The following is a 26,746-nucleotide window of genomic DNA, read 5'->3' as shown; positions in this document are numbered from 1 at the left end:
TGCAATGTTCATTCTTCATCTTTTCATGGTAAATCTAGTCAACAGTTGCCCTCTATATTTTCATGTTTAAAGTTAGAGAGTCATTTTATAGACACCCTGTGTGCTTAAGAGGGATATTTCATCAAAATTAACAAATTAATCATGTGTAATAATGTTATTTTTTAATATAAAATTTTAGTGTGATTAAATACATTGCACTAAAAAGCAGCAGCAGTCAAAATGACTGTCAGTGGCCTGCCCTTAGTGTTAATGATTTTAAGGATGCCACAATATTGGACAACAGGTGGTCTTTTTAATCTGTTGTCTCATAAGTATATGTAGGTGTGAGCTCAAAATTATGAGACTTGGTAAGTTTGCATACTTTTCTGAACAACTTTGGAAATTTCACACAATTACTTGCATATATAATTTCCAAATAATAAAGCAAAATTATAATACCATGAGCCATAAGTTACTTTCTAGAGGATTGAAAATTTATTAATTTTAATAATATAATTCTGCATTAAAAATATATTGGCATAATTTCATTAACAAATAGTGAAAAGAAACACATAAATCAATAACCATACCAATCAATTATTTTTTCCAACAGAAAGAAAAGCTGCATTATTTACACACATATATATAATATATATATTATTTTCAACAATCGCTCATAAAACTTCCAACAAGAGGACAGACATTCCATGAGAGTACATTAGCAAGTAGTTTTTTTTTCAAGTGAATAACAATCTTCAAAGCATCTCTTACAACAAGCAACAGCTCTTTTGAAATTCCCAATATACAATTGCAGTGGCTCAATGTTCACACAGTTAGCTCTTTCATAAACAAACTGTAACAAATATAATTATACAATCAATGATTTACTGACTAACACAGGACCAAGGTAACTTGCATGCATTGTGTTGTTTTTACATTATGTGACAATGATATACATTCACAGTTGCATTTTATGCACTGAGACAAAGGTTTAAATACCTAATAGGTTGTAGACGAATTTGATAAAACACGGTAATCATAACATCCAAAAAATAGAAATTTTTGCAAAAAAATTATTTCTATTACAACAGGAGAAACAAAAATTACAAAAAAATAAGTTTAATTTTTTTTCCGAATAATATTTCTTGCATGTATTTCACCCTTCTCAGAGGATGCTGTAACAACTCTATTTTATCATAGCCTCAACTTTATACTGTATATTACCTATAGTGGAAAGACGGGGAATCATGAGACACCAAATCAAACCATCTCACATTTTTTCCATCGAAAAACAGTTATTAACTTTCAGACGTGTTAGTTCATTATAAAAATTATGGTGCAACATTACGACTAAAAGTTATGATTGAGGAAAAACTAGCTAGTAAAATTTTTTCCATTAAATTAATTTTGCTGTTGGTTTTGATAAACATACAAATTTGACTTGGAACCAATAAGAGAAGTTTTTTTTATTGCCATAATTTTGAAGTCCGAAAAGCTATGAATATTAATTTAAAAGGGCGAAATCGAACTACTGTATTTTATATATATACACACACACACAATAAATTAAGCTATTTTTAAGAAAGATCCAGGTTTGAATCTTCAAAAAAAAAAATTGAATTCAATACATAAAGTTTTAGAAAAATAATATAAAGGTGTATTGATCTAACTTACAAGAAAAGGGTCCAAAGGTGTCATCCTCAAAAAATTATGAAAAAATTTGAAGTACATTCATCTCGCCAAAAAAAAAATTAGCAGCAGAATACAATTATTAAAAATGACAACAGTTGGCTACTCATCACTAGAGCCCGGAAAGTTAGGCACTAAAAATGCCTAAAATAAACACTAAAAAAGACATTTATAATTTAAGAGAAAAATAAAAAATAAAATAAGGTATTAAAGGTCTAAAAACTAGCTGAAAAATTTGTTGCGTTTAATTGCCTCTACTGCTTCAATTATGGTTTATAATAACTGCATTATATGTAACTTGAACTAATTCCATGCACAAAATAAAATGTCAGTACACCCTCATTATTAGGTCAATTCCAGGACCATAATTACTAGATGCAGGACTCCAAGTTGCGAATAATTCTTGTTTATTTGCTGTATTATTCGGAATGATCATTATCATTTCTATAGTTGAAACACAGCTAACCTTGTTCTAATGTAGTAAAAAAATTAGTTATCTTGCCACGTATGTGGGACTCCTTCAAGCGCGGGGCCCTGTGTGGCCACATCTGTCACACACCCCTGAGGGCGACTGGTCAATTTAATCGAATACTAAATATGTATGTAAAATAAATGGCCTCAGTTGTTTGCAGTGTATTTATGGTGTAAAAAACAAAATCAGCATAACAATATGGGAACCCCAGAGCCGTCTGCTCTTACCCCGCCTTGTGTGTGAGCCATGATGTCAATTGATGACCTCTTGGGACAGTCAGCTATACATATACAATGCAGTCGTATACTTGAGAGACATTTTTACGTGAAGCATGGAGAAACAAAAATTTCTAATTTTCCTACATGGGTTATGTTCATCTGAAACAAAATCATTTACATCTAACACCATCCGGTCAAAGGAAAGTTAATGCATGTGGCATCATCAACCAGGGCCGTCATTTCAACTTTTTCCAGATGGGGAGGGGGGGGAGGACACCCCCTAAATGAAGGGCCTGTCTCTCTATCTCTCAGATTATTTATTTGTATTTAAATGGGACTGGAGCTTAAAGAAGTGGGGTTTTCTGATAATTAATATCGAGTGTTGGGAAATTTTAAAAACTTCAATTCTTTTGTTCTCAATGCTCAAAATATTCAAGTTGTATAGATTACGGCCACCGAAATTCACTGATAAACTTAAAAATGTTAAAATAGGCATTTATGTCAGGATGACTTCAAAAAAGGCATTTTTACCAAAAAAAGGTTTGAAAATAGCCTAAAAAAGACATTTATGGCATTTTGCCTGAACTTCCGAGCTCTACTCATCACCTTTCACGTTTCTTGGCGATATGTATATAAAAAAACTTTTCCCTCTTTCCTCGCAAGCAGATAGTATCTTTAATAACCTATTTTTTTTTTTTTGCATTTTGTTGTGCATGCACACTACAAATTTCCCAACATATCAGCGCGATTGCTATGTCTAATAAGAACAGCAACAGGTTCTGGTGCAGTCGGTAACGCGTCTGCACAAATTCAGGTATGGCAGACAATAATTGAAAGAAAAAAAAATGTCCTTCAGCGTGACCCCATAGATTTGCTATTATTACAATATCACAAACGTGTTAAAGGATAACTTTATGATTAATAGAAAAAAAGATTGACGTCTGTTAACAAAATTCTGGAAAATTCGAGTCTTAACTGTACTAAAGTTTAAATCACTAAGAAGCTACGCGAAAACACATTTCCAAAATCTCCAAAATTTATGTGGATGCAAGCAAATGATAATTAACCTACAAATATTTAAGATGTCCATTACAGACTTGTGTGTGTTTGTGATTCGAACAACTTTTACACTATGGGAAGATGTAACAGCAAAAAACACAAAAAAATTTACCTCATGATTATTTTTATTTAGGAAATTAAATAAAATTATAAATTAATTAAAATCAATTATTGTGAACCAATATGTGATGACATGTGTATAATATTTGATTATGATTTACCAAAAATAAATGTATGATAATAAACAATGTAGATTTTCATACTTGTATAGTAAAATCTTAGATTTTTATATCAATTATGCCACAAGGTTTAACCTTTTTTCATATCAATTATGCCACAAGGTTTAACCTTTTTTCATATCAATTATGCCATAAGGGAAAGAGTTAACCTCTTTACGTACAGTCCTTTTGCAACTAATTTGGAGGTTGTTCAGCTGAAAAAGTACCAGCAATAAATCTCACAAACTGGTATTACTCAACATATAGGGGATAAAAGATAAGCAAAGCACAGGTTTTACTCTTTCACATTTTCTCTACATATGTAATACTATACTTTTTTATTCATCGAACCATAGTGAGGAAGAAAAAAACGCTACAGTGAGGGAAAAAAAATCAATTCCAGTTTACAGGGTTACCAATGAACAATCTTTATAAAGAAAGGAAGAGCTAGAATATATTCCTTCCATCTATTCTAGGCGGAGTTATCTCACCCCAGTACCGAAAGAGGTTGAATGTTAAATATAACAGACAGCAGTGTAAATAACTGGTTGGTCAGACTGCATTATAAGCTCTGAAATCGACAAATACCAGTAAAACTTCTATTGCTTGAACTTTGGCAACATTCTCTGAGAAGGGCAAGTCTAAGACTGCTATAATGGAAGTTTGTTTTGAACTGCTGATGAACGCCACATGAGTAACTTAGATACAGAAAATGTATTTTTACTAAACAGAATGCTTAGCTCTAGCTACCTGAGATGCAGTCAAGTTATCTGCAATATACACATAAATTGGATCCCGCTAAAGATACTGTTGTAAGGGGTCCATACGATAAAACATATCAAGCAGAAATTTTTTTTTAAACAGGAAATATTACTTAATTGGAAAGAAAATCAGGACAGTGGGGGAGGGGGGGGGGAAATCACCTAAAAGTGAAAGATCTTAAATAGGGTCTTCTTAAATTGAATCCACAAAACTAAGAAATTGTTTATATAGGGTCACAAAAAAAATTGCTTTGGTTACACAGGATAGTCATTCCTATAGCATATGCAGTCAAATAAATAAAAATGATATAAACTATATATAAAACTAACTTCTAGATTCACACACATAAATCGGTATAAGCCTAGCAAAAATATGAGGCATGAGGCATTCAATATGTACAATAAATCTCTAGTTCTGATAGTAAAGAAACAATAATGCATCCTTCAATAGAGCATATATGTCCAGTCACATTAAAACAATAGAAAATCTGATTTATGAACAAATTCATAAGCATAAGATTTCAAGATATTGAAATCATTAGCAAATGCATACGTCATTAACATTTTAATAAAAAATTTGCTACTGCTGAAAAAATTCAACACGTTGGGCATATAAAATCTTTATAGAATACTGTTAAAAGATGAAAGGATTTTATCAATAACAGCTTGATGGATTCTTCAAACTATTTAAACTTCAGGGAAACATTCAAAACAGATACAAATTTTTTCAAACAAGGATGTCTAACATACCAAAGTATTATTTTTTACAAGCACACAAATATTTCAGTAGATGGTAAATTTTTGTGCAAAATTTGTACATATGCTACAAAGTGTTAAAAATAAAACGCCAAGGTTGACATATACTATTATAAATTCAAGATAATTTTAATTTTCAACAGAAATATACTCTACATATATATATAATCAACTACCACAAAAGATAGCTTCGTATACAGATTATGCACATAATGCTGAATATATAATTACATATTCATGACTGCCATGATACCCCGAACAGTGGAATTTTGAAATGAAACTATATTTTTTGACAAGGCACACACAAGAATTCCAATCATTGATTGGACCTTGGTCCCTTGACAGTCATTTTGCTACATAGGCAAAATTGGGATAAAATAAAAACAAGAATGTGTTCAAGGTTCACAGATTATACATATATATTTATATTTACTTATATAAATAAATATACAAAACTCAATTAGCATTATATACTGCACTAAATTTAGGTCCCTTAGTGATGACCAACTCTCCATAGGGCTCACATTGCTGTAACTCAACTGCTTGTTGTTTCTTGAGAACTAAAAATGTATAAAATTTCTGGGCCACCTGTAAAAAAAAAAAAAACTATAACAACAGCAGTGGAAAGGCACAAAAATATTAAATGAAATACTACAATGCTTGTTACAGACCAAGTTCCAAATGTTTTCTAAATTCATTCCATGTTATTTTTCATCCAATATAACAAATTCAATATTGCAAAGATAATGCAATCCAACACAACTGCTAAACTTTACAACAAAAAAAAGTGAAAAACAAAGTATTGAACAAAATTGGTCATCGTATTTGACATCTGATAATGGACAGGGATAAGCTTGTAATGGTGAGACACCCAAAGGGATGCCAGATAAATACCCGAGTAGTATAAAAAAGAATGTTTAAAAACAGGGATGAGGAGTGAGGAGTCACCTTCCCTCCTTACCAGTGACCTTTAACCTCTGGCTCCTCAGATTTCCATCCCTAAACCCTCTTATCAGTGACCTTTGACATCTCGCTCCTCATATTTCCATCCCTAGCTCCTCTTGCTCCCGGCATCTATTATCTCAGTTGCCTAGATGTGTTCGAGGGAGGGGGCATGCTTTTTTTAAGATAACCTCCTACCGCAAACTTTAACAAACTTCACCTCCCGTAGAGGTCCCATTTTATCATCTGGTATTTTTAACAACCTCGATCGTATTAAATTTTTTATCAAGCTTCACATTTCTGTATGCGACCTCTTTATTCTCTCCAAGGTAGTTATGGATGTGAAAATGAGTCATCCTTAAATTTATATATCCTCTCTTTCTCACCTCGTCAATTACTTACACGTATAAATTACAATAGGAAGAAAAGGAAGATTAAGTTTTATAAAACCGATAGGGCTATGTACTAAGAATCACTGTACACGTACTGTAGAAATATAACAAGAAAACTTTAGAAAATATCATGTTAATTTTCTAAGGCCAGTGTTTTATAAATTCACGTTTCATCGCATTTCGCTTCTCTCTTGTCACACATTTTTTCTTAAATTGAATTAGATTTTCTACCTCATTTTCTTTTCTTATGAACAAAAAGAAATAGCCATAGAAGCCAACCTCTGATACCAAGATCTATGTGCCAAGGTTTATTCAATGTGACTGATTGAAAACGAACAGACTAATTCTATTTTTCAATGCGTTAAAAAAGAGGGTCCCCCTTAAAAAAAATCTACCAACTGCAGACATGCCAACTTTTGAAATCCAGAAATTCTCTCGAGGGGAAGGACCCCCGCCCCTGGTACTCACAGACTCGATCAAAAACAAAATTCACAAAAAAAATATATTTCGAATTTTTTTTTTTAATCAATTAAGAAAAAGTTACATTTCCCCCCCCCCCCCGCAAAGGCAGGTTCTGCATTGCCCCTGAGCAGAATATAATTCCATGTCAGTCTTTCTGTGCAGAATAGAGAAATCACACCTACATACTGTTCATAAAATATGTTTCCTTTCATGAATGCTATCAGTGATTCTATCTTGGGTATATGAACTCTTAAAAGCTTTATATTTTAGCTTTATTATAGCTTAAAGTTTTATATTTTCTTTCTGAACACATAATCGGAAGAAACAATTAAAAAAAAACTCAAATTACAAAGCTTCCGATGAAAAAACATGTTTACCACACGGTTGTTAATGGAATACAATAACGATTATACAGGAATTTCGGCAACCAAGGTCATGCCCCTGATAAATGATTGCCAATAAACGCTACGAAAATGAAGTCGCGTCTTTGCCAGTTGCTTAAATGCGGTCACAGAGACTTTAAGGCTGCTCAATGGAAATGACCACGGCTGTCCTCTATGGGTGTTTTCCCTAACGACGACGGTAATTATTGACGCCACACAATGCGTGAAAGCTCACGTAAAATCTAATTTTCTGCCAATATCTGGAGAAATTAACAAATCCGGAGAGCGGGAGGAAGGATGAAAACTCCAGAGTCTCCCGCCTAAATCGGGAGAGTTGGCAGGTCTGCAACTGGAAGATTTGTTCACTGAGATCAGCTGCACTAAGATCACTGCAAGCAAACAGATGTTGCTGGACATGAATGAAAAAAAAGAAAAACCACAAACCATCTATATAATGGGCATAATATCTACCTGATCAACACAAATTTTTTGAGAGAAGGGCCTTATATACATCCAAAAAATTTTTTTTCCTCTTCGAATACTATCATATAATTTAAAATTATCACAGACGATATAACATACTTTTTTTTCCTCATTATCACTTAAATATCCTGTTAATAAAATTGATTGTTAACTTTAAATTAGAGAAATACTGTTTTTCTTCTCAAATCATATTCAAATCGCTCAGTAAAACAAAATTTTCTACTGAAGATTAATTTTCATCAAGCATCATGACAGATTTTTTTTCTCACACTATCAGTTGAATGTCGTGTTATGAAATTTCATGTTAACCTTTTTAGTTTAAAATAAATCACAACAAATGTTTTAAAGTTAAAATTTATCATCACATCGAGTATTACCACACTGAATACTCTACAATCATGATCATCCAATGTACTGACCAGACCTGAAACTTTTTTTACTTGCGGTTTTTCAAATCGCGTAACATAATTTTTCAATCCAAAATTATCGTCAAGCTCCAAAACACTTTTTCACCCTTTATAATTACTCTAGCAATGTGTAATGAAACTGAATGTTAATGTCTCTCCCCCAGAATAAGTTTTTTTGCTCTCTCTGATTTATCCAATCGCGCTAATAATTTTCAAAGGATTAAAAATTACCAGCAATTTTTCTACAACCAATATGCTAACATTGAAAATGTTCAGTTTTCATCTAGAACAATATTTTTTTTCTTCTCTTTGATTATTTAACTAAACATATATACATAAGAATGTGCACAAGTTGAGATTAATTGTCATCGAGTAAAACAGTGGTGTTTTGATAAACTTTTGACCATTATGCTATGAAATGAACTGCCCACATTTTCAATGGAAATATATATATATTATCCTCGCTGATTAACCCCATAACGTATATTATACTTTTCAGTTCAAAAGTATCAATGATACTTTTGTTTTCTTTTTACTATCATTTGGCTTGGCCTTTGAGAGATATAGAGTTTTTCGAAAATTACTTCGAGACAGAGGTGAAAATTTATTGATTTAATACAGAAAATTCAATGATTTTTCAAGACAGTTTTTCGAGAAAGAGAGGTTTGACTGTATATGTTAGAGCCAAAGTCGGAAATTCACCAGTTCACGAAGTGGCCAGTGATTTTGTTATCGGCCAAAGTGCTTTCACAAAACTTTTATAGTGTAATCCCGGCCTTAGAGACAAAATATCAAAATATTGTTATATTGATATTTTTCACTATATTTAATTCATATATAACTAAATTCTATAACTCAAAGGTTTGAGCATATTATAAAAATAAAAATTTATACCAAGTAAAAGCTATTGTAAATTAACAGCTGAAAACTCACCTGTTTCCGTTTGCAGTGCCGTGTAATAGAACTGAAATTAACACTTCCAGTATTTTCCAATTGATTGTGTATTATATATAACATATGAGTTGTTCTTTTTGTTAATATTCTTTCTTCAAACTGCTCATATGTTTCATCGGCCATCTGCTCTTCAGGCAAAATCTAGTGAGAAAAAACCAATAAGGTTTGAAAATTAAGTAAAAATGATAATTCTCAATAGAGAAATAATAACTGCTGGTATTATTAGAGCCATGTTACTTAAAATAATTGGATGAATTCATCCAAACTTTTTTACACAGAAAGTGAAAATCTAACAAAAAATAAACAAAAATATTATCTTTACAACCAATATTTTTTAAATTATTTTCGAAAACCGTTTTACCTTCATTTAAAAAAATGCTGTTCTTTTCCAAATTTCCTCCATTTTTCAAATTTGAATATCTCTGAGAATATTGCACTTAAAAACACTGAATTTTTTTTGTTGGTATCAGGAAAAACAGGGGAACAACTTTATAATTAGAAGTTTAGAGCAGGAGGGGCATATAAAAATTAAATTTTTTATTTTATTATACAAATACAACGCCACAACAGGCAAAATGCCCAACGAGGTGGTTAAGAAAAAAATACCCATAAAAATATGGATGTCATATATTTAAAAATACAGCAATCCAATTAAAAATGCAATTAACAAAAATTATAAACAATATATACACATGATAAAATATTATACAATGCCCATAAAGAATACTTACTTGTCTTATTCTAAGTATGAATAGCTTCTTGATTTACCCCAACACGTTTATCGTATTTCTTTTTAAACGTGTCAATTGTGTTACAATTAACTACCTCTGGGGGTAAGCTATTCCATTTATTAACAACCCTACTAGAGAAAAATTCCTTGTGACACCATATCCTTGCATTGTCCCTCACCAATCGATACTGGTGTCCCCTTGTAAATATTGATTTCTAGTTCATTTAAACCAACTAATCATATATTACTCTATGGTCTGATACACTTTTTGTAGTATTAATATATTCCATCTATAATGATAACTCCTTTATATCAATACATTTCTTCTATCCCCTGAGAATTGTTATATAGGCTCACTGTATTATTAGGTGTATAATTTAAAACCTCTGCAGCCCAATCATTTACTCCCCCCATTATCTAGGGGGAAATGAAGTGTGCTGGGCAGAAATGGTACGAAACGAGTAGACATCAAACCATCAATCATTACATTAGCATTGTAGTATTTTGCTAAAGCTTTTCCACCCATTTTCACTTTCGCAAAAGGAATTTTTTATCCAGCTTAAACCCGGCTTTCCAGATATTATGCCGAGGTGAACTTGGGAAAAAAGTTCAGTTCTCTCTAACAGAAATCAAACCCAGGACCTCTTGCAAACTGGGCAGGTGCACTGACCATTATACCAGAGACAAGATATTTTTCCCTTGAAACGCGCATACAGTAGCTTGACCTTCTATGTTATTTTTATAGACAGCATCAGCATTACAAAAACAAGTTCCAGTCCATGTTTCTCCTGTCAAAAAATAGTAATCATCCTTATTTTTGATAAACTTTAAAAATGTCTTCACCCCACTTCGGCATTTAAAATACAAAAAAGGATACATTCCCCTCCCCATTTTTATAATGTGTCATACCCCACACGATATCTACATCTAGTCGCTGTAGCGCTTTTTTTTTTGAAAGTTCAATAACTACAAGGAATTGAAGAAAATCAGCACTCAACAAATTTCCAACTTTTACCCCTCCAGCAGGTGCACATATGAAGGAGATACAAGATCTCTCTCCTTTAATCTGCATATCTCCTACATACACACATCTGCTGGAAGGTTAAACACAGGATCCATAAATTATACATTGAAAATCACTGTACATTTCTTAGAAAGAAAGGAACAAGGTGTAATAGGTTGAAAGCGTGAATTTCCTTTTTGGAGAAAATTTTCTAATAATAAACGTTTCACTTTGGCTGCTTCAATGACAAAGTTAGTAGCAGTATCAGTAATGATAATTCAAGTCAGCCACCTCTTACAGTGAGGAATATCATCGCATCTGGCTCTCTAGCATTTACATGACTAGTTTTTTTCCCATAACCGTTTTATTTGAACAGCACCAAAATATAATCTTTGTCTTTCCCAGTCAAGATGAAAAAAAAAAATTTATCTATATTTTCATTCAAATACATTCAATAGTAGTTTCAAAGTTCAGACAAAACAAAGGCATGTTTAAAAACTTTCAAACTATTGATAATCAGTTGATTTTCAATAAATTAAAAGGATGGGAATAAAATTCAACATGCATAATTTACAAACAAAATGAAAGTATTTATATGGTATACTTACAGGTCCCACACTAGCGGGTGCACCATAATCATCATCTTCATCTGACTGAAGGTCTAACAACCTGTTGCTTGATGCTAAATCACCAGATATACAGTCAGAATTTGGTTCATGATTATTCACATCAAGTCTCATAATTTTGTTTGGAATACAGTTCATTTCTGAAGAGTTCATGTCTCCTTTTAACAATGATGAATAAGGACTGTCTGGTTTTGAAATTGGCTGTTCATCAAGATTGTTGTCAATCCTTGCATTTGTATTTAGAGTATCATTTACAGAATGAGTGATAGGATTGACACCAGGTTGTGCCCCATTAGAAAAACCCACACTTTCACATAAAAATAAGTCAGTGATAACTGGAGGTTCTGGAGGCCCATTTACACACAAAGGCAAAGAATTTTCTTCCACATGATTAACATCAGTAAAACTTTGATGTTCAATATTACGTATACAGGATGACTCCAAGGATGAAGTGGGAACTTTCTCAGAAGGATGTTGAACATTTTCTGGAACTGAAGGCAAATCAGAAAGTAGATTTGATTCAGGACCTATTGTTGAAGAATTCGGTAGTTCGCCAAAATGTTCTGTTGCTGGAGTATCTTGTAAAATATCAGACACATTTTGCAACATAGAGCTTTGAGCAACCTATCAAAAGGTAAAAAGAAAGCAAATTTTATACTTCACACTCTATAAACATACTCAAAAAATAAAATACAGTGCATTACAGTGCAAAAAATAAAATTCCATTTGATAAAAAAAATTGGTTTGATAGGATCAGTCGTGCGTTGCTTATTTATTCAAAATCAAATCAATTGAAGTGTTTTATAAAATATTATGTTTGTAAAATAATCTTTCTAATAATTTATGTTCTATAAATAATGGTATATAAAATGCTTCCTTCTACTTATACAAATACGCCACAACAGGCAAAATGCCCAATGAGGTAGCTGAGAAAAAAATACCCGTAACAAATATGGATGTCATATATTGAAAAAATACAGTAACACAATTAAAAATGCAATTACAAACAATATATACATACACACACACACGATAAAATATTATACAATTCCCATGAAGAATACTTATGATTGTCTTATTCTATAAGTATGGATAGCTTCTTGATTTACCCCAACATATTTATCGTATTTTTTTTTAAACGTGTCAATTGTGTTAAAAGTCACTACCTTTGGAGGTAAGCTATTCCATTTATTAACAACCATATTAAAGAGAAATTCCCTGCTACACCATAACCTAGAATTGTCTCTTACCAATTGATACTGGTGTCTCCTTGTAAAAGCAGTCGATTGACGGTGTACTAATAATTCATGTGGTCCATCTTATCCATCCCATTGAAAATTTTGATCATATCTCCCTGACACCTGCGTTCATCCAATGGAAACATTCAAAAAATGAAGTGTCTCTTCATAACTCAAACTCTGTGTGCCAACAAGGACACGTGTAACTCTTCTCTGCACGTCTTAAACCAAGTCTATAAGTAAAGTCTCTAAAACCTTACAGCATACTCCAGTCCAGGACAAACTAAGCCTTGGAAAAGTGGAAGAATGACTTTAAGAGAACGTTAAGAGACCTTTTTGAAAATGAAACTGAGCATTCTATTCACTTTTTTGACCACCGCTGAACAATATTCAGAAAACCTACGCCGCTTGTCTTGAGAATTCCCAAATCGGTGACCCCAGTTGCATCCAAGATATAGTGACACCAGCAAACTAGTAAGCGAAACGTGGGTTGTTCAAATCAAAATCAGTAACCAGGCACTTGTCATCAAAGCTAAATGTAATGCTCCATTCATTTGCCCATGCTGCAATCCTATTGGTCTGGAGCAACTCCCTATTGCTTTGGTTCCCGACTACCCCATTAGCTTCACTTCATCTGCAAATTTGCTAGTAATCCCATTAATACCCTGATCGAATTTATCGATAAAATGTGAAAAAGTATGGGGCAGAGGACACTTCATTGAGGGACTCCCTTTGTGACACCTGTCCATCCAGAGAATTCCTTGTTTACCATAACTCATTGTGACCTACCTCAACCACGATTCTATCCAATTCAGCAACGTAATCCCAATCTCGTGTGTACACGCTTCAACAGTTCACCATGTTAGACCTGATTGAATGCCTTCTGGAAATCAAGGTAAGCATCTTCTGCATCTTTGCCCTTACCCAAAGCCTTAGTCTCGTGATCATAGAAGCAAAGGAGGTTAGTCACACACGACTTCCTCTTCCTGAAACCATGCTGATTATCTGACAATACATTGTTTTTGTCTATCCACTTCACGAACTGCCTTTTGATAATAATTTACAAATTCTCGAGAGGGAGCTCGTCAAACTCACTGGACGATAATTGGACACAGCTTCTCTACTACCCATTTTAAATATCGGAACATTAGCAAGTTCCCAATCCCTTGGGTTGATACCCTCAGTAACACTACTCCTGTATATCTGTGCGAATGGCCCCAAAAATTCATCAGCACATTCCATGAGGACCCTGGGATAGATATCTAGTCCTGCTGCTTTGCTTGCACATACATTTTGTAGAAGATTCAGGACCTCTACGTCTTCCACTTGAATTTTGTTGAGGATTTTATAACCCCAAGCAACACCCGTACATTGAATATCATTATATTAAAAACTGATGCGAAAAAGTCATTGAAAGCACTACACATGCCTGCATTGCTCTCTACCCTAGACACTCCTATCAAGAGGGGGTGGGGGGGGGGGCAACTGTCCCCTTACATCCATTATTGATGTATCTAAAAATGATTTTGGGTCAGAGCCAATGTTATCTGTCAACCTAGATTCCATGTCCTTTTTACTATCCCTTATAGCTTTCTTCAATGCCCTTTTTTTTTATCAGTAAATAATGATAGGTCGACTCATTCACTTTTATACTCTCTGAATGAGTTTTTCTTTTCTAGATAAAGGTTAAGCACACTATCTGTGAATCATAGGGGGCGCGATGTACAAACATGCTTTTTTCAAACAAAGGGTATGACTTTGTGCAAAACAGAGGACACCATCGTACTAAATTCTTCCCACTGACCTACCACTGGTATTCGAAAACTTTTGCTAACCTTTCTTCCAAAACATCAAAGCTAGTTCTCAGAATACAAGAAACCACTCATTTGTTATCAACCTTGCTTGAAGAAAAGTTACAGAAAAAACTAACGACATGATGATCACTGGAAGAAAACTCGCCCCCCTCCATGTTCAACAAGATCTTCGGAACTAGTGAGAACTAAATCCAATATAGCAGTACCCTTAGTGGCTTCTGATACAAAAAATTATCAAGCACTAACTTAAGAAATTCTCTTTCATAATTGATCTCTAGCTGAAAGGTTCTCCCAAACAATACCCGAGTAATTGAAATCCCTTAATATGACAACCCTCTTATGCTTACACATATAGGAAATTTCTAGCCTTGAAACATGATTTCATGCCTATCAAGATCAACCCACTATTCGATCTATTTCTTAAAAAGTATTGTATCCCGAGATGTGTAAGAAAGATTCATTCCCATCATTTGCCCAAGTAAGTCCCAGTACTCTGACAGACTCACTAATATCGTTCCTACCCAATTTGTTCCCACCCACAGGATTACTCAATGAAAAAAATCTCTAACATTGCTAATCTCCCCCCAGGAAGACAACAGTGCTCAAAACCCTGAAAATCCAAACACGCTCTGTTCCGCAGTTCCTTGACCATAGAATCGCCGATGATTAAACCCCTATCACTACCCCCCCGTACCTCATCCACGACCACCCATTCGCCCTCTAAACTGTCACTGTTCGTGGAGATTGCTTCATCAACAGGTGGCTTCGTTATAACCAGGCCCTCTAAAACACTACTCATATATATATATATATATATATATATATATATATATATATATATATATATATATATGTTACTAGTGAAAATTTATTATTGACCAGCATCTTTTATTTTCCAGAAAACTGCTCAGAATAACTCTTTTCTCTAATTTTCTGGGACTTTATATTGAGAAATTCCATCAACATTTTTTGTTGCCCTTAGACTCCCATTCAAAAATCACACATAAAAACCTTAGATGCCAATACCATTTTTTTAATCACTGTGATATACTACTGTATGCATGAGCTCCAAAACGGTTCAGCATGCTTTAGTCTAACTAGGGAAGTGCATGAGGTGTCAGTTGAGATTTTGGAAAAAAAGCAGTATCATTGGAATGGCCTTGTCGTGGGTAGTAAAAAAATCAATGGAACTACCCATCACAGTTGCACCACTTTCGAGACAGGGACCAGTTTATCTCACCAATAGGGTGCACAGCTAACTCCTCATACCACAAATTACTCTTGCAATATGCAAAATTGAACAAAGATCAGTCTAAAATTGTAGATTGTAGCGAACTTTTGATTCTAGAAGCATACTTTCAATTAGAAAAAGTATCCAAATAATGTGTTGACCTCAGATACGTCATTCATATTGTAAGGGGGTTGTATAGTTACTGAAATAAAAAAGTAAATATCTTATACAGACACACTGTCCTCAAAAACCTAATAAAAATGTTGTTGCCCTGTTTCTCCAAAGGCCAACAACAAAAAAAAAAAATTCTGTTTCTCAAGTGCAATATTTGCATTCAAAAAAACTGATGAAGAGGTAGGAAAGAACAACCCTTCTTTACCTCAACTGAAGAACAAAATTCAGAAAGTATAATGAAGGCCAATAGCAATGACAACAGTGTGATGTTCAACAAATACAAATACAACGCCACAACAGGCAAATTGCCCAACGAGGTGGCTGACTTAAGAACATCATGGATCCCCGAGCCCCTACCTACTACTGCTACACCACACATGCACCCCCCCCGCGGAACCCCCCAACTAATCGGTACATGCGGGAATGTGCGTGTACGTGTAGTGCAACCTGACGTAAAGTTTGTTTCTGTGTAATGCTTGTTATGTGTAGTGCTGCCATCTGCCCCCAGTTTTACTAACTATGAGTGAAGTGTTATGGTTGAATGATTTACCGTTGTAGGACTGTTGCTCTCTGTGGTGAGACTTTTTAACGGGGAGATCGGTTCGCATTTGCGCCTTGAAGTTGGGAACCACAGAAAACCAACTTCAGCCGAACCAACCAACAAGTACAGTAGCGAGAATCATTGCATTTACCAGCATGTTAATGTGCGTAAATATAAATACACCAGACACTGGGAGGATTGAAGTAATGGAAAAGTGGTGTAAAGGGATAAAGATATCTGAAACAGGTTACTGTGGCCCACAAACCTTGATTGCCTGACAGTTTTTTTTTGCCCATTTCGGGCATTTGTCCAACTCAGAAATAATTTTTTAAGTAGCCTATCATTCAAGTCATGCCTTGTTTGGTTATATATGTAAAATTTAGCAAAGATCGGTCTAAAATTGTAGCTTTGTATAGAGAAAACAGACACAGACGGAAAATCAATTATATAATATTTAATCACTATTTGTAAATTCAGCAATATAAACATGACATGTATATCTTGAAAATTGTCATAAAGATAAATTGTGGAATTGTGAACACATTAGACATTAAAGGAGGGGAAAAATCAATGGCGCAAGATAGAAAAAATATATGGGAATAAAAAAAATCAGGTCTTACCGCAGCCGCAGATTCCGACATGAGAGTTGGCAAATGAGAAAGGCTTGCATCAGATGGCAACATTGGTTGAATCAAGTGCGAATGTGGAGTGAGCGATGCCTGAGATTCTTCAGGAAGAGATGTGAACATGTGTTGGGGCAAAATATTTGAAGAAACATCTAATTGTTTTGGCTCAGAAAGGTGAACGTCATGAGTAAAAGATGATTGATTTGCATCTGAATGCAGTCGATTAAAATTTGACACATCATGCAGTAAATTAGACTCCATTTCCCTTCGCTTTTTACGAGAAGAACCTTTATAAATCATAAAATAGGTTAGCATGTAAACATACTGAAAAAAAAAATGTTGCTACTCAGGAAATGTTATTACACATCTAAAGCATATTATTTAATCTGATTGTAATAATTAAAAAATACATTCACTTCATTTCTCAGGAAAAATCGGAGCATTTACTTTGAAAGAAAATAAAATTAAAGGCTTAAAGTGCTTATGACACGTTTTGAAAAAAAAAAAATAATAATGAAAGCTGAATGATTTACAACCATTATCTTCTTTCAAATAGGCTTGTCAAAATGTATTTCAAACATTTAAAATTGCTGGTGATCATTTGGAAAATACTTTCTAACAGATGTTCATTTGTAAAATGAAAAAAAAAAGCAGTTATCAGGCAATTATATGAATTACGTATTATGCATAGGTGTCAATTCATGGACTTGAAAAATCTGTAGTTTATCACTTGATGACACATTCCGCATCAAAGAAAACATGTCAAACAAATAAAAGGGAAAGTTGGACACTTTTTACAATTTCAATGGAAAATTGGAATTACATTTCCGACCACATGATTTTAATAAGGCTGAAAAATTGGAAGGCTTCAAGGTAAATCGGAAGCATTGTCACCTATGCATTATGGGAATGACTAGAAGCAGTAAAATCATGTTCATATCATAGCCTCGATTAACACCTGCATACCTGCTACATTATCATCTCTGGGCTGTTCTACATCCGCTTCTAAGTCTATGTGATCATCATCCACCCCAAACTCTTCATTGTCAACAGTTCGTGTTGTTAAATGTCGTTGATACATCTAAAATAAAAATGTAAGAATGTAAATCAAGGTATACACAAATATTAGTCTATTCAAGAAATATGGCTCTCATACATACTATGAACGGGTCTGTTCTGCTCATAATTATTCGTCAATTATGTGAATATAAAGGTAATTAGTTAAAATTGTTAATTTATTTAAATGGTTAATTGTTTAAGGATTATTTTGTATTTAAAAGATTAATTGAAAGGTGACTAGGCAACAGGTGTGGTATTGAGACTTTGTGTTTGGTAACTTGGCTTTGGGTAGTTGTAAAGAACACGTGCAGGGCAGCCACGAGTGATATAAGATTATGTAAGAAAGGAAGAACGTGCTTTAGGCCAACTGCTGATGAAGCACAATTCATCTGGCAAGGTATGAAGCTATGAAATAGAATGTAGGATGGAGAATACATGAATAGTGGATGCCAATGTAAGATGGAAAATATCTGAATAGTGGATGTCAATAGACTGGGGGCCTTCACTGAAAAGATGATGCAATTTGAACGCAACTTGAAAAGAGAGAGGGTATTGAAGAATGAGGATATTAGAAAGAGATCGAAGCGTCATGTATAGGTTACCCTTAAGCAAACGGTCGGTACGACTTTCACACGGGTGTATAACCGTCACCTGGCATGCTCAAGGCTTGGTGACAGGAGAAAGGTGTTTTTATAAAATACGTGAATAGGAGCTGTTACGGACTGAGATTCGATTCCTGAGGCGTAGGTGTGGAGAAGTTATGGAGAGCGAGAATAATGAAATGGTGAAATTAATGAATAGTAAGGATATTGCTCGCTTTTAGAAATGGATGTAAGAGAGGAAATATAAATACAAAGCGGCATTGACAATTAGAGCACCTGTGCTCTGCTTGTAACATGGGGGGGGGGGTCGCCTTAGGTATTGATATGAAGGTGACCGGTGCACGTAGGCATTCTGATTATTTAGGAAGGGGCGAAATTTATTAGGGATGAATAGCACTGATCTTCTCTGGAATGGTCACGCGAAAGTCCAATCAAATTTCCCTTGCTTGAGGCCTCAAATTAAAATGCAGCACGGAAAGAAAAATTACAAGACGGAGCGAATCCTGGGTTCTAGGGAGGAGCCGAAGAGGGTGTAAAATCAGGATACCCGATGATGAAAGAAGGGAGATCGAGATATAGGAAGAGAGAGATAGAAAGTGAGATGTAAGTTGGAAATGGGTTTCGACAGAGGATGTGGGAGTTGAACATCGGTTTGAGGAGAGAGAGTCAGACTCTAAATATAGTGGAGAGTCGCGGAATATGAAAAGGATATAGTGCCGGGCGGAAGAACAGCAGCAGCTAAGATGGCAAGGCGATCACACACGAGGACTGGGGTGAGTACACCACTCTATCGTTCCCTTAACCCGTAATGTCCAGTTAGGTAATTGTTGAATTCGTGTATAGTGTGTAACGTCTCAGATGCAGTACAGGTTACTTGCATTGGGGCTGATCGCATAATACAGTAATTGTTGAGGAGTTCCATTATAGTTTATATTGTTGTCTGCTGTGTGTGTGTGTGTTAAACTTCTCTATTAAATAATTTTTATACTTTAACTTGCCTCCGTGAGTCTAATAACTGGGTTACGATAATTTGTTTTTATATGTCTATAACACAACGCAACTATACGATCAAATTGTGAGACTTACTAATTAACTAAGTTAACTAAGTAGAAGCCCGACCGGCGGGCTGACAATACTGTTGTAGTGCTTTCCTACAAATACTTGTATTTTCTTTTATTACATAATTGAACATTTCCTTTTTTTTTTTGCTCTTTCCAAGGCTTGCATTTAATTCTTATCTTTGGCAAAAGTCTTTCAAAGTTTATACACCAATGTGCTATATTTTTTCAATAGTCAACTGCCATCAAATTATAACATTTTCTGTCTCATTCTCACGTTTCATGAAATTCCGAAGTAACACATGATCCCTATTGACCAATTAGAAAAATCACATCTCTATCAAAGTGCTTGTATTCTAGGCATATCACTCATTTTTTGGCAGGAACTTCTATGGTATGGAGGTCCGGCTCTCTTCTGCCAGACCGATCAGATTCTTTGAAATTTAGTTTAAAAATTAATATAAAGTAATAATGCCCACAAGTTTTCCTGCAAAGGGATGCTCTCAAGAGCAGAAGATGATGGTGGGCGAGTGTCATGATTTTTTTGCTTTCCAAGTGGTTTTTGGTCATGTTATTTTTGTGTTTAATTTTTATTATATGTTGTTGAGTTTTAATTTTATTATAGTCATGTTGAGTAGCTTACGGAGCAATACTTTTAATGCAACATACATTGTTTAAAATATGTTTATATTTTTTTGTTGGATTAATTGCTTTGAAGCTTAATAAATAATTACAATTAAATTGTGGAACGCAATGTCACCTCAGCTTCTTGACGAGCACTGATCATTCAATTTATGATAAATGCTGTGATCTGGACTCAAAACACTGTCAAATTACCAATTAGATAAGGAAAAGGTGGGTAAGAGTATGCACCTAGTGGATTTTTTATTATAAAAATGAAACTCGAAGAGATGAAATCCCAGAAATATGTACAGAACATAGCTTTTAATCAGGAATAAATGTTCAAGGAATGAAAAGTGGTAACTACGAACAAATAAATTAAAACTTGTCTGGAGAAAAGTGAATGAACTCCCCCGTGCTTTGTCGGGTAACAGTATGCACCCAAAGACTTGACAGTAGCTTCAACAAATGTCCTCATTACCTCCTAACTAGACTTCCAACTCCTTACATATTCCCACACTGAGTCTAATTTTCACCGTAAGATTTTTCAAAGGTTGGGCAAAAAGACTTTCACTGCATTTTCATGGTCAAATTTGTTTGCAGAATCACTATTTCAGTGGGGTTTTTTCCCTGTTATTTTAGGGCTTTCTTGAGATATCACTTTGTTTCCTGCTTTTTACGGGCTTGACTGTGTGACCTTTGCTTTCTTCATTTAAAGATTTCACTTCATTTTAACAGAGAAAATTTGCATCACAGTTAATGCACAGGCAGCTGAGAGTATGCACACTTTTTTGAATTGCTGACAGATAATACGGAAGAGTTGATGACTTTGCTTAACAATACTCAAAAAATCTTCAATGAATAAGACAAATACCAGGAAATATGAAAAATTCTTCGATTTTTTTAAGAAATACTAAAAGAATTTAGTATTTGCCTTATTTGTTGATAATTTTTTGAGTGATAGATAACAGCTTAAATAGAGTTGAATTCTAACATCATTTTACCTAATAATTTGAAGACATCAAGGATTGCTACCAATAATGATAGTTTGTTAACACTATTCCTAATACACGAGTTGACTTCGTCATAGTCACTTTTACTTGCCCTGTTGCTAACCAGGGTTGATAAAAATGTTTATTAATTTTTTTTAAATTTAAATTTTAAAATATTAACTTTTTTTTACAGAATAAAACAATCAAATTTTTATTTTACTAACGATTAGTAATTTGAATATTGTGTCTTAAGAAATATGACTGAACAATATTTAACTTTAAAGATAAGTATAATTTTTGAAGTATAGAAATCAGACAATATTGAACTTGTTAAATAATAAAATAGAAGAATTACACTTATTATTTTATAGTCATACATGGAACAGATTTTTTTTTTTTTAATATGCAAAGAGGGAAAATTGTTATACAATTTCTGCTAACTCCACCCTTTATCAAGTCCACGGTTGAATTAAAAAAAAATTCAATTTTTTGAATTTAAATTCTATATTTATTTCTAAGTTTGAAATGCTAATGTATTTGGGATATTAAATAGATACGATTTTTTTTGCACAACACAGATGAATACAAAAATTGATACCCAGCATTCATGTTATACATACAATACCTACAAAATCATTAATTAGGCAAAGACAAAAAAAGTCAGATTCATGGAGGTGAGCGGCAATTCACAATAAACCAATGTTAATGAAGAAAAGACTTGATCATGATTATTATTATGTGAGTACCGTTGAGCTGGCAGAGGGAAAAAAGGACAATTATATGTCGACTGGTTCCCACTTCCATGTTAAGCAACAATGAACTCCAGGATTAAGAGATCTTAAAATGCTACAAATCAATTTATCTAAAATAGAAAGGCTAGATTTTTCTCAATTTAAAGCATTATTCATGACTTCATTCCAAACAAGGAAAAAAAGCATAAAAATTATTAGAAGATCCAAAATAAATATTGAAAACATGTTTTGCAATATTTATATTAATTTGTAAGAGTTTCCATTGAGTAATCATGTTTTTAAATGATTACTCAATGATGGTCATGATTTCTGAGACTGTTGGGGAGTTTGTTCCACATCACCAGACCAACAAAATTTAGACTGCATCTCATATATTTGGTTTTGATTTGGAGTGGGATTAAATAGTTTTCATAACAGTTGTAGTTCTCAGGGAAACATTTTCTGGATGTTATACCGATGTGAACTTGGATAGAAAAGTCACCTGGTTTCCGCTGGGACTCGAACCCAGGCTCTCTTGCATACCCGGTGAGCATGGTACCATCCACACCACTGGAGACAAGACCCAACCTTCCTTATTTCACACACTTTGGCACGAGTAGTAGTTCGCATTTCAACTTAGACTATATCCGTGCTCAGATGGCAAAATGTAATTTCACTTTTTTTAAATTTTACGAGGGAAAATTTGTAAACAATATTTTGCAAAAATGCGATACTGTGGCTTTGACTTATTTCAATTTGCCTGTGTTGGTTCCTCATAAACCGAAAGAAATGGACAAAATTTTGTCACCTTCCGAAATTTTGACAAACGAGACTTTAGAATGCGAACAACTCAATTTTTTGGGAAAAGTGACTAGTGACATTTTGCCATCTGACCATAGATATTAAGTTCTAGAGAGAAATCTTTCGAAAAAATCCTATCTATACTAAACCGTTAAAATTCTTGTTCATCATACCAATGTCATCTAAGAACAAATCATTGTGTTTAAAACTGTATTGAAACTTGTACTTGATAAAAAAAATCCGAAAGCACATAGCCATATATGCAACTAACATTCATTAATTCAATCAATTTAAACATTCTGAAGAAAAATCCTTATAAAATATAACTGCAATATCATACATTTTTCTTCGAAAAAGAACCTCCTTGAATGAACAAAGGTGCTCATTACGAGCTAAGAAAAATTTCTGTGTTGTAGCATGATAAAAAAAAAAAGCATAGAGGGGAAAAGTTAGAGTTGTACAAAACTTTGTAAGTTATTATTGCTTTTGAAAATAAACATTTTGTTGCCTAACTGTGGAAATTATTCCCACAGATAGTCTTGAATAATTGCCACACTATCTGTGGATAGTCGATAACATTGATAGCAATAATAATTTTGCCTACTTTGACAAAAAAAAAAGCCTGTAGTAAATTCCATTCCAGAGATAAAATTCTGTCCATACAGTTAACACTCTCTCTTTAACAACTTTACTTTCTCCATGGGAAAGAAAGATCTTGGAATAGACTGTACAGACACCCCCCCCCTCCCCACTCTAAAATCTTCTAATCTTCTGAGAAAAACTGAATTCTAAAAACCGGACTCTTAACCCCAAAAATATATCACATTTACTTAAATATTAATTGATGTGTAAATAATTAAAATATGAATATATATTACTATCTCTTATTTACTTATATTACTACATCATACAAGTTAAAAAACATATTATTTAAAATTGTTTGAAATATCAAAAGTATCCGATTTAAATCAGTGATTTTTTTAAAATCATGATTTAATTTGAGATACTCTGTTGCTAGCAGGGAAAAAATTTCATGCATATTCTTACCCACCTTTCCTTCATATTTTCTTCCAATACAGAACCTGGCACTAATAAAATCAAACATTTAACCTGACAATGTCAGTTGATTGTCTAGCTAGAATATCATTGTTATATTCATATACCACCAAATGAATGTATATTCATCATGCTTCAAGCAATTAAGAAATCAGGCCTTCATTACCTTGACTTATGAAATCCTTTTTGTTTCTATAGCCACGAGTGACACCATAGTTATGCTGACTGTAATCCAAACTAAGGTTATTTTGACCTATATTACACATTTTTGGGTTTTCCTTGCAAGAAAAACGAATAAATCGGACATTTTTTCAACAACTTGATTGGTGCTAATTTTTTGGGTTTTGTATTATTTATGATGATTTTGAATAATATTATAATGACTTAGAACTCATTATCTGGTAACCAGTGCAGGGCTCCCACTCAAAAAATTAGAAAAAGTAGGAAAATGCAGGACTAAAAAATTGGACGGGGAGGGTAACCCCCTTAGACAACATAATCATAGCATAATGAAAAACAATCCCAAAATTTTTTTTTGAATTAACTTTTTTCATAGCACTATTTCAGTATCCTATACGATTGACTAAAGTCAAAGCAAAATGACAAATGACTTGATTACAAATTTTTTTTTGGCCAAAACAGTGAACTAGCAACCACAGATAACTCTTTTTTTGTCTCTCTTTATATTATTCTTTTTTTGGAGACTTCCAAAGTGCAGAGTGTGTCAACTCTCTTCAACAATACACAGCAAATTTAAAAGATGTACGTTTTTTTAAGAATGATGCTCCTTCGAGACCACTTTCAAAAGCACAGTGAAAAATGTGTAAATTACGAGATCCGATGTAAATAAGGCAAGGTGAACCAGATAGTTTTACTGCGTTGTCCATCCTTTTTAAAAGGGATTTGTTTACATTTCACTGTTCAATGCCAGTGTAATCGTTTTTGACAAATTAAGCATTTTCATTTCTAGCTCTTTGCTGAGAATTGTAAATATTGTTTATGCCTTTCTCTTTATGCCTTAAAAATATAGAAGACAACTGAATGCTATTGGGTAGCATCAGAATTACCAAACCTAGAATAGGCCTATGTATCCAACTGTGTTGTAATGAAAACTGTCGTTTCACCTATTTGCATCATAATTTTGAATGATGAATGTTACTTTCCAAGACCTTGAAGTAATAAATACAAAATTATTTTTTCCATCTAGACAGAAGTTTTTAATGACTACTATACTTGTTGAACCCTCAAACTAAGCAAATGAAAAATTAATAAACCAAATGGGCCACATATCCCCTCAAATAACCTTAAAAATGATACAATTTATGCTTTTGTCAGAATCATTAATTTCAATCTCCAACATTTGTAATATTTGGCAATATATCAATGATTCCCTGCTCAATTAAAATCAATTAAACAAATTTTATTGATAGGATTTGGTAAAAAAGTAGGACAAAAACCAGCAAGTAGGACATTTTACCAAAAAGTAGGAAAAGTAGGACGAGTGGGAGCCCTGCAAGTGTGATTCAAGACTTTTTGCAATATTAGTGGCTTTAAACTGATTATTTTGTGACACCATCGGTGATTTAACATTTGTTATTTGGCGGCAACATTGGCAATTTAGGTCTCATGCTTAAGCACACTGGCAAATTAATCTTAGCTGATCCATCACCACTGGGAATAAAACTGAGCACGAGAACTTGCTGGGACAACTTAAAAATTAATTTATGAAACAAATCTGTGACGCCTCTCTTATTCCATGATTGACCAAGTGCGGAAGCATCCTGTATAGCAGTCAATTGCTTAGAAATTTAAATTTATAAGCACATTCATTTATCACATCCAATTTATGGAAACTGTATGAAACAAACTTTTCAGAGCCTTAGTGACTTTTCCCTGTTGGCAGACACACCCTATAAACACCAAAAGCAGGATTATAAAAGGCTGGCTGAAAAGAAAATTTTCAAGCAGCTAAATATGTTAACTGATGCAATTGGTGTAGTACAAACATCATGTCTTGATGAACTAGAATGAAATTGTTTTCACGTATGCAATAAACTTACATAAATTTGGAAAACAATGTTTAAACTGAATACTAAACATAATCCAAAGTGCTTGAAAATTTATGCATACCAACCTTTGTTACAATCTCCAGAGAGCAATAAAAAAAGAAAAATACATGTGATTGCAATATGAAAAAATTCTTTAAAGCTACTTCATTAATTACCAATTTAGATAAATAGGCTATAAGCTAGCTCAATTAATGGAAATGACACCCGAAAGAAAAATTTGTATGATAATAAATTAACTAGTACATGCAATCAATGCACAAGCATTGTTATTGATTGAGGAATTATTAAGACAACACTATATTACAATAAAACCTCACTACAATGATACACAATATAACGATAAATCCCACTACAAAGATATTTTTTCAAGTCTTGTTTGGAAATGCCTATTCTCTAATTTTAAACTGCTGTCTCCAGATAGTCACCATGATATTTTTTCTTAGTCTGCAGAATATTATTATATCGAGGTTTCACTATATACAAATTGAACAACTAGTACAGCCAATACAGCATTTCTTAATTATTTGAGAAAATAAAATAAACCATAGAATCTCAACTGTCCAAGCCCTTTAAAACTTTCAAAAAAAAACAAACAAAAA

General features: G+C 33.5%; 1 protein-coding gene across 3 annotated transcripts in view; it reads right to left on the bottom strand.

Annotated features, from left to right (window-relative positions):
- Positions 1 to 2,125: 2,125 nt before the first annotated feature.
- LOC149085053 (uncharacterized) overlaps positions 2,126 to 26,746 on the bottom strand; it is a 99,990-nt gene continuing 75,369 nt past the window's right edge. For all 3 annotated transcript variants that reach the window (XM_089232830.1, XM_089232828.1, XM_089232829.1), the window contains exons 9-13: positions 18,125 to 18,239; positions 17,153 to 17,445; positions 11,517 to 12,158; positions 9,155 to 9,316; positions 2,126 to 5,740 (exon numbers count right to left, since the gene is read on the bottom strand). In XM_089232830.1, the coding sequence (XP_089088956.1) occupies positions 5,609 to 5,740; positions 9,155 to 9,316; positions 11,517 to 12,158; positions 17,153 to 17,445; positions 18,125 to 18,239 (1,344 nt within the window). In that variant the 3' untranslated portion in view covers positions 2,126 to 5,608. The remainder of the gene's footprint in view (positions 5,741 to 9,154; positions 9,317 to 11,516; positions 12,159 to 17,152; positions 17,446 to 18,124; positions 18,240 to 26,746) is intronic.

Source organism: Pholcus phalangioides, unplaced genomic scaffold (genome assembly GCF_987345545.1).
Source record: "Pholcus phalangioides strain wild (caught in Gottingen) unplaced genomic scaffold, Ppha-v1.0 ptg000007l_1, whole genome shotgun sequence".
In the NCBI taxonomy this organism is placed as follows: Eukaryota; Metazoa; Arthropoda; class Arachnida; order Araneae; family Pholcidae; genus Pholcus; species Pholcus phalangioides.
This window is presented reverse-complemented; position numbering and strand designations above follow the sequence as displayed.